The sequence below is a fragment of the Arachis duranensis genome, chromosome 2, assembly GCF_000817695.3.
Source record: "Arachis duranensis cultivar V14167 chromosome 2, aradu.V14167.gnm2.J7QH, whole genome shotgun sequence".
Classification (NCBI taxonomy): Eukaryota; Viridiplantae; Streptophyta; class Magnoliopsida; order Fabales; family Fabaceae; genus Arachis; species Arachis duranensis.
This window is the reverse complement of record NC_029773.3, coordinates 93,141,477-93,151,016: the sequence shown is the minus strand read 5'-3', so window position 1 is coordinate 93,151,016 and position 9,540 is coordinate 93,141,477. Positions and strand designations below refer to the sequence as shown.

The window sequence follows — 9,540 nt, the reverse complement described above, 5'->3', positions numbered from 1 at the left end:
CTTGGTGGTCGAATTATCATTGGGCCAATGAGATCGGAATTCGGGTCCATAACAAATTTCATAATAAAATTTTTCTATGGTTAAAAATACTACTTTTTCCGTTTCAAAATAAAATTCACTAGATACATTAATTTTTTAATGAACGGAAAAAAAGTAACAGTTATTTTAAAACCAGAAGATAAAAACTAATAATTAATTAATGTCCCGCGTTTTGTGTGTGTGTGAAAAAGCTATAACTCAAAATTAATTAATCTTAATGTACCCAATTTTCCATTTTATTTGCTCTACCTAACCCTCCACCCTTTCTTTTTAGATTTTCAAGACAGCCTGTATGTCCTTCCCTTTTCAGTTTAATGTTGTCATTTTTTTGATCATTTTGTTGGTTTAGGGTTAGAAAAAAACAGTAAAACACCATAGAAGCTTAGAAAATCTAGGATTCACACCAATTGGTGTAACAAAATTTCAACAATCTAGGAACTAGGAACCTTCCTAGTTTCCCTTGACCAACATCACCCTCTTTCATCAATCCATCATCTACTTTTAATTAATTAATTAATTTATTCATAGTTTTCTTTTTCTCTAGCTAGTCCCAATAATCTTCATCAACATGATGATGAAGCACCAAAGCCGGATCAAAATTTCCCAACGAATTTTGCTAATACTAGTAACCGTCTTTCTCATCCATTCAACAAAAATTCGGACTTCAGCGGAGGAAGTTGGTAAGCACAATATCAATCAACTCCAAATTACTTGTTTTTTCTAAATAATTTGAGTGATGTTGTTGTATTTTTAATTAATTAATGATGTGTGTTTGTTTGTGTAGAGAATGAGAGAGAGTTTGATTACATAAAAGGGAGTGAGAAGGGTCCTTCACATTGGGGTGAATTGAATAAAGAATGGGAAGCATGCAAGAATGGAGAAATGCAATCTCCCATTGATTTGTCAAATAAAAGGGTGACTGTGGTTCCAAACTTGGGAGTTCTAAGGAAGAATTATAAACCTCACAATGCCACTCTTGTTAATAGAGGACATGATATTTCGGTAATTAATCATCATTACTCATCTTAATCTTCTTTGTTTTTATTTGTTTGTTTAACTAAGTGTCGAATGATCGAATTTCATCGTGTATATATAACAATCTATTGGTCAGACTTTTAAATAGAGTTCAAATCGATGACAGATTAGTCTTCAATCTGTAAGATTTGGAGATATTGTAAAAACAGAAAAAATATCTAATATTAAGATATATTAATTATTAGTAATTGAATATGATGGTTATTGATAATATAAACAGTTGGACACAGCTAATAATAAGCTTGATTAAGATCTAAAATGTTTGTTTATGGTGCAGCTGAGATGGATTGGAGATGCAGGGTCAATAGACATCAATGGCACTCAATTATTTCTAAAACAATGTCATTGGCACTCACCTTCAGAACACACCATCAATGGCAGAAGGTTCAATATTTCTTCTCGAAAAATCTTTATTTACTTATATATTATTTTGTTGAGAAAAAATTTTAAACGGCTTTTGACAATTATCTCGAAAAACAATGAAGTCATTGACAAAAAAATATCCAACATAATTTTTGAGCTTTACTTTTATGAGACTGATTAGATCCTGTATAAAAAAAATTAATGTTATTTTTTATTGGCACAAGGACTAATTAATTCCAAAAAAAAGATTAGAGACCAGGCTGGATATTTTTTTTGTCAAAAATCTCGTAATCCTTTCGAAATAATTATCAGGACCGGTGGGTATTCACTCTTATTTTGTCTAAATATTTTTTGTCAAAAAATATTAAAAAGAAACTATTCTTTTTTTTTCTTTAATTAACATATTAGATTTTTTTTTTTTTTGGTCATGGAAATTTTAGGTATGACATGGAGCTTCACATGGTTCATGAAAGCCCAGAGTCAAATGGAAAGACCAAGGTTGCTGTTGTTGGGCTTCTGTTCAAGATTGGAAGGCCCAACCCTATACTTTCTAAGGTAAGTCAACACAAAATAATTGCTCTTGATCCAGAAAAAAAAAAAAAACTTTTCTTGTGAATCTTGTCTATATTTTATTAAATAAAAAATTGAAATTGATTTTGATTAATTAAATGTGGTTGAAACTATTATTTGTAGTTGTCAAATTACATAAAATCCTTAGTGGATAAAGAAGAAGAAAAGAACATAGGAGTGTTTGATCCTTCAGATATCAAATTTGGTGGCAAGAAATATTACAGATACATGGGTTCCCTCACTGTTCCTCCTTGTACTGAAGGTGTCATTTGGACCATTAACAAAAAGGTACCATTAATTATTCATCAAAACCCTATGATTGACATTATTATATGATTCTTTATCATGTGATTAATTTGAACACTTATTTATTTCCATGATTATTAGGTAGGAACTGTGTCTAGGGAGCAAATCAATTTACTAAGAGAGGCAGTCCATGATGTAAGTATTCTTATTGCACTATTAATGCAACCCAACCAATAAATAAATAAATAAATAAAATAGTTTAATTAAGTGTATTACTTTATATTTTTTTATGATTATAATATTTTTTTATATGCTCTTTTTATGGCAGCATGCAGAGAAGAATGCCAGACCTACACAGCCACTGAATGGAAGAGGAATCCAATTTTATAACCCAAAACGCAAGGAATAGATTCACTACGTAATTGATTTGTATAAACTATTGTTCATGTTGGCATATATATAATTACTGTTGTATTCAAGGGATTAATCATTCAATACATTACTTGTAGAATTTTTTTCCTATTTTATTATTAATATATAATACATAACAAGATATTGCAAAAAGATGTTATTTGATGAATTATGAATACTAATACGTTTCGAAAAAAAAAATAAGAAATACGACACATTTGAAATTTAAATCCAAAATTTTAAATTTTAAATTTATTAAAATCCTAAATCTTATTGATATACTCTAAAATATAATAATTGAAAAACTAAAATTCACTTAATATAAAACATAATTTATTTACATCAAATTTGACATATTTGCTAAAAGAAGTCCACTAAAAAATAATAAAAAATCTTAACAATGTGTTTAATTGACTGATTTACTAGCTCACAGTGGATTAAAAAAAGTGCTGTCACCCACCTCCAATAACGCCATGGCTTCTCCAATTAAAATAAGGGTTAAATACTTTTTTCGTCTTTAAGGTCTGGGAGGATGAAAATCAAAATCGTCCCCATCCTTTTTTTGTTATTAAAATCATCCTCAACGTTACAAAACGTTATAAAATCATCCTTTTATTCATAAACAATATTTTTTAGATAATTTTATCCTTGAACAAAAATAAAGAATTCTCTCCACTTTCACCACTGCCTCATCATCATCACCATGAACCACCATAACAACAAAATAAATCTGTCTCATCATAATCACCATCGTTACACATAAATCTAACCATGAAATAAATTAACAATCCAGCAACAACATAAATTAAAAAAAATTAAAAAGAAAGAACTCATGCATATGTTCTTCAAAAATTAAAAAAAAAATGAAAAAAAGGAAGAACGAAGAAGAGAGAAAGAGAGCCATAGTGTCTTCTCCTTTCATTTTTTGTCTCTGCCATTTACTTTCCACCATCAACACTCATCCCACCTCCATCACACCACTGCCTTAACCATTTCTTTTTTTACTGCAATAAAGTCATCACAAGTCTAACCTTAACTCTGTCCAAAATCAACAATAACAACACAGACAAAAAGAAAGTAAATCAAAGAAAAATATACAGAATAAAAAAAATTAAAAAAATAAAAGAATGAATAACAAATTGAAATCCACAAACAGTACCATGCCTTAGTCAAAATCTTTTCGTTTTTTCCTCTATTGGCATCCCCTTTCTGTTCGTAACAGCCCCCTTCCAGAGTCGATCCCTCATTTCTTAATCTCGTAACATTATTTTCAAAAAACGCTTCCAATTAATTCCACCGTGGAACTGTTTTCGACAGCTACCGCATTTTTAGGCAGAATGAAGACTGGATCGGTAACAACTCATCGACGTCTCCCTCCTCTACCGCGTCGTTCGCAATGCCGCCACCATCTGTTGCGGCTCCTCCGACAGTAGCAATGATCGCCTATGGTTCAAGCTTTTGAAAAAGCTTCTATTAGATGAAGTCTCTTCATTTTGTGATTCTTTAATTTGTGTATGATTCAATCTTTGTTTCTATGATAATGGTGATGGTGATGGTGATGATAAGAAGATGAATAGGGTTAGTGGTGAGGGAGAGTAAGAGTTTGGGATAAAGAGAGAGAGAAAGAGATTCGGTTATAATGATGAAGGGAATTAGGAGTTAGGAGTTAGTGATGAGGAAGAGAAGGATACTGAAAGAAAGAGAGAGAGAAAGAAGCTTGGTTATGATGATGAAGTCAGAATGGGAGTTGAGGATTAGTGGGGGAGGAAAGGATTTTTTTAGAAGGCAAAATCGTCTTAAAATTATTATTTATTGACAAAAGGATGATTTTATAATATTTTGTAAGGTTGGAAATTGAGGGTTAGTGAAAAAAGAAAGGATTTTTTTAGAAGGCAAAATCATCTTAAAAATACTGTGTTTATGAAGACTTTCTCTTGCTAAATTCTTTTTTTTTTGGGTGAGTATAGTTACTAGTAGGGGTGTTTGCGGTGCGGTTTGGATCGATTTTGAGTAAAAAACTCATCCGATCCGAATACTAATTTTACTTGCGGTGCGGTTTGGATTGGATGATGTTTTTAAAAAAATCCGATCCGATCCGATCCAATTTCAAGCAATTTGGATTGGATTGGATTTGCGGTTTTGTAAATTAAAAAAATTAAATACATATAACAAGTCTCAATATCAAATTTTAAATAATTAACAATGACATAACAAGTCTTAATAATATCTTCAAAAACCAACGATAACATAACATAAAAATAAAATTATAGGTTAATTAAAATAAATAATAAATAACATTTTAAATATAAAATATTTATTAAATAATAATAATACATGAATAATATATAAATGTATAATAAATTAAACATGTTATAAATATAATTATAAATATAATAATTTAAATAGTTACTAGACTCTATTACAAAATGAAAATGTGGCTGCTGGGATTCGAGCCCAGGTCTCCACGGCCACAACGTGGAATTCTTACCACTAAACTACAGCCACAACGTTGTTAATTCTTTGCAAACTATTGTTCTCATGTATCTAAATATATAACTCTTCATCACCCTTCTTTTGAATCTAACCAATAATTGACATGACTTCCTAATCATATTTACTGTTAATAATGGAATTAAAACTACCAAATATTTATTTGCACATAATTTTTCAAGTGTCTAAATTATATATTCAACAACAAAAAAAGAAGAAAAAAAATTAAAGCTAGCAGTGAAGAGGTTGATACTTTTCTTTGAGACACTAATACGCGCCCCTCACAACCTCTCCATTCATATAACTTAATAAATTCCTTACGCTAAGAATCTCTCATTTTCTATCCAATGATCTTTTTTATTTGCATGCTCTATGTACTCTATATTACTATATTCTATATATTATATTATGCCACTATGGAACCCTAAAACCCATGCATGATGCATCAATATATAGATACATACCCATATTCCCCAGCTTTTTTTTTATTGTATTTTCTTGAATTAATTATTATTATTGTTGGTTCCTTGTTTTAACAAATTATTTCTTTTAATAATATGGCTGGTTATTCCATTGTTATTAGGCTTATAGCTTTGCCACAACTTCAACACGGTTTGCTACTTAACTTATTATGTATATTTATTTATACTAATGGGTCAAGTTACTCTAAAATGAAAAATTAAAATTAGTAAAAAAAAAAAAAGTTTCAAATCATCTTTGAGCTACTAGATACCCAAAAATGTTATTTTGAATTAAAATAGTAAAATTTACCTATAATAATAAAGTTATAAAAATGAATGATAATTAATTTTTTATTTATTATTTTACAACTTTTTTCATTAAAAAAAACTTTTTCCATATGAATATGGGTAATTTGATTTCATAAGAAGAAAAAAATGTAATAGATAATAGTAAAGACTTATATTAATCAAATTTTCAGCACATAAAATGTGCTTTTTACCAACACCAAATGATTGGGAACAATAATAAGACTATATGATATATGAATCATGAATCAAATCAATTGGTGATGTATATGCGGCGCAATTGTTGGAGTTTTGTCCAATTAAAATTAAAATGTGAATATAATTTGCAAAATATATAAGTAGTTGGGTCAACTTCACATGAATTCCCTCATTATAGCAAGTGTGTGAACTATATGAACATAACCACTAGCACTCTATTTATAATATTTAATTAACATAGCTACTATAACTATAATTAATAATACAACATAATCTCATGTCACAAGTCATAAGGATCATGTCCAACCCATAGTTTCCACACTTGGACTTTGTTAATTGTTAATTGGATTGGGTCCAAAATTAATCAAATTAAGCTGTACTAACTAATAGCTAGCTAGCTAGCTAGCTTGGTACCACAAGCCAAGTTAGTTAAAATTTAGTGATGAAAAATAAAACCAGCAAGAAAAGCAAAACCAAATTAAACTAGATAAAAATTAGTAAATGAACATTAAAAAAAAAGGTTTAATTTTATTAGGAAGTTGAATATTCCGTGGTTCCAGGCTTGCAAAACCAACTCTTCAAAATAGTAGATAGTACCTTAGAGGAAAAGTAACAAGTTTGCTTCAAAAACCAACCGAATCTCAGTATAATTTTACTTAACAAAATTCTCACACATACTCATCAAATTTAATAATCCTTTTCTTTTTGGACACCTACCAATTAAATTCAAGTGTATATATGTTGCGTTTGTTTACAGAGATAGGACACTGAGATATGGACACAAAGACACAAAATCATATTTGACAGAGGAGATATGAACAGAAACAGTGTGTCCAGAAATATTGAATTAGTGTATTTTGTGTCCATCATAATAGGAAGGACACGGAAACACTAACAAGAGACACAACTTATTTTTCATTTTTTTATTATTTTTGTTAATTTTTTATAATTATATTTTTTTATTATTATATTTTTCATCTCAAATTTTTAGAATGAAAAAAATGAGAATAAATTAGATTTTCATAATTTGTTCTAGTTTATCACCAAACAAAATACAAGAACACAAAATTTTGTATCTCTATTTATTAATGTCTTATCCTATCCTGTTCTCGTAAACAAACGCAGCCATGTGATGTATGTAACTAAATTTACCCTATAAAAATAGTGCAAGCTAGGTTTCTATTCCCTTATACACACTACACATACAATTATTAACACAACTGTATAAGACACACTATTTTCTATATATATAACTTGCAAGGTTGGAAAAGCAAGTTTGGCAAAGCTAAAACCAGGGTTTATTCTTTATTCTCATGCAATTTGCATCCACTACTTCAAACTTGAAACCCTTAGCTTCCATATATTTATTAACATCCCACTCTCTCTTCCATATTCAACAACACCAACACCCTCTTTCTCCTATTCTTCTTCTTATTCTTCTTCAAATATAATTAATATTTGTGTGATCACTCACTATACAACAAGTTTCACACATCAACAAGATGGAGGAGGTTCAATTAGAGGAACAACAACATCAACTTCTTGTTAAAGGCAAACGAAGCAAGCGGCCGCGGCCGCCTTATTCGCCTTCGCCATCACCACCACCACCACTTGAATTTGCACCAATCATCCTCAAAAGAAACAACAACAACATGATGATGATGCCACCACCAACTACTAGTAATAGTGCAACTACTAGTACAACATTAGATGATGAAAACATGGCTTATTGTCTCATTCTATTGGCACAAGGACACCATCATCATCATCATCATCATAATAAAGCATCATCATCATCATCAGCACCATCATCACATCATGATGATCATCATGAGAAAAAGAATATCTACCAATGCAAGACGTGTAACAAATCATTCCCTTCATCTCAAGCACTTGGTGGACATAGAGCTAGCCACAAGAAATTATTATTACCAAACAACAAATCAAAGAGTAATAATAATAATGCTTATGACCATGATCATGAATTAGAGGACCTCAACACAACAACAACAACAACAAAAACAACAAGCACCATGCTCTCGTTGCAAGTATCATCATCAAATACCACAATAATAACAAAAAGAATTAGTACTAATAATAATAGTGCTAATAATAGTAGAAAATGCAAGCTACATGAATGTTCTATTTGTGGTGCTGGATTCTCATCCGGCCAAGCATTAGGGGGTCATATGAGAAGGCATAGAAATTTTGATGAAGGTGACAAAAACAAGAAACCAAGGAATCATTTTTTGAAGCTGGATTTGAATCTTCCAGCATCACCGGAAGATCATGATCAAAGAGAATCATCTAAGTTCCCATTTCAAATAAGGGAGAAAGTTATTGTCTTCTCTTCTTCTGCACCTTCTTTGGTGGATTGTCATTACTGAATTTATTAGTCAATTATTTTTTATCTATTATTCTTTTTTCATTCATTCAAATTGAATCCTTTTATTCAGTGTTAGTAGCTTATAATAAATGGCTTAGATTTTAAGTTTTCTTTGTTGACATGCTCTTTATTGTTAGTATTTAAGATTCATTATTCACCACTTTGTGTAGTTACTTTTTCTCTCTAAATATTTACCTTTTTGGATATCCCCAACATTTTTCGTTGACATCTAATTGTCAATCTAATCATGGTAATAGCTTTCACCAATAATAGGGATGTTCTTATATATAGTAAGAGTAATATTCTACTTCATATGAAATCACAAAAATATTATTCTACTAGATATAATTTCACTTTTGTGTTTAACACAAAGAATATTATTAGAAGTCTAATTAACTCGATCTAAACTAACTGAAATGGTAGGAATTTATTGAGGTTTTTCGTTTTTTTTATAACTCTAACTCATTATTCGAGATCACTAATTAAGGCAATTTTTTTTTAGTAAAAGTATTTGCAAGTAATAAAAGAAAATATATTTTTTCGGCCTATTAGATTAAAAGATATTATAAATAATTAAAAAAATATTTTTTATTTTTTATAATATTTTTAATTTAATAAATCAGTAATTAATTTATTATAAATTTAAATTTTATTTAAAAATTTATTACTGATTAATAGATGCTGCAAGTATAAATTAAATTTAAACCTCAGACAGTATATTATACTAGAAGAAGATAGGAAGTTTGATGGGCCCAATGGGCCGTTTAAAGGCCCAATATCGGTTAGCATTTCCAAAACAAAAATCTCACTGTTAGAAAATAGAGGCGCCGCCAAAAAGGGACAGGAAGAAGAAGAAGAAGAAGAAAGAGGAGGAGGAATAAGAAGAGAGAAAGGAATCAATGGCGGTTCCGGGGAGGCGCAACGGCATAAACGAAGATGACGAAGATAACAACCTTTTCGAAGAAGAAGGACTCATCGAACATGAATCCGACACTCCTCCTCACCTCCGTGACCTCTCCGCCGCCGCCCAGCTCG

The 9,540-nt window shown here is 30.1% G+C and overlaps 3 protein-coding genes and 1 non-coding gene across 4 annotated transcripts in view; 3 read left to right on the top strand and 1 right to left on the bottom strand.

The window, feature by feature from the left end:
• Positions 1-507: 507 nt before the first annotated feature.
• On the top strand, positions 508-2,764 carry LOC107476266 (alpha carbonic anhydrase 7). The gene is made up of 7 exons (XM_016096055.3): positions 508-719; positions 824-1,041; positions 1,352-1,458; positions 1,878-1,992; positions 2,131-2,295; positions 2,395-2,448; positions 2,582-2,764. The coding sequence occupies exons 1-7, from the start codon at positions 608-610 to the stop codon at positions 2,660-2,662; spliced, it is 852 nt and encodes a 283-aa protein (XP_015951541.1). The 5' UTR covers positions 508-607; the 3' UTR covers positions 2,663-2,764.
• Positions 2,765-5,097: 2,333 nt separating this feature from the next.
• Positions 5,098-5,169, bottom strand: TRNAH-GUG (transfer RNA histidin (anticodon GUG)). Its single transcript has one exon. It is a non-coding gene; the product is annotated as a tRNA-His (tRNA).
• Positions 5,170-7,519: 2,350 nt separating this feature from the next.
• LOC107476344 (zinc finger protein ZAT5) lies at positions 7,520-8,521 on the top strand. The gene has a single exon (XM_016096144.3). It carries the CDS (start codon positions 7,622-7,624, stop codon positions 8,504-8,506), a length of 885 nt encoding a protein of 294 aa, XP_015951630.1. The 5' UTR covers positions 7,520-7,621; the 3' UTR covers positions 8,507-8,521.
• An 809-nt stretch (positions 8,522-9,330) lies between these two features.
• Positions 9,331-9,540, top strand: part of LOC107476262 (uncharacterized) — a gene marked incomplete in the record, with an annotated part of 1,892 nt that continues 1,682 nt past the window's right edge. The window contains 1 exon segment of the mRNA XM_052256873.1: positions 9,331-9,540. Within this exon segment, the coding sequence (XP_052112833.1) occupies positions 9,405-9,540 (136 nt within the window).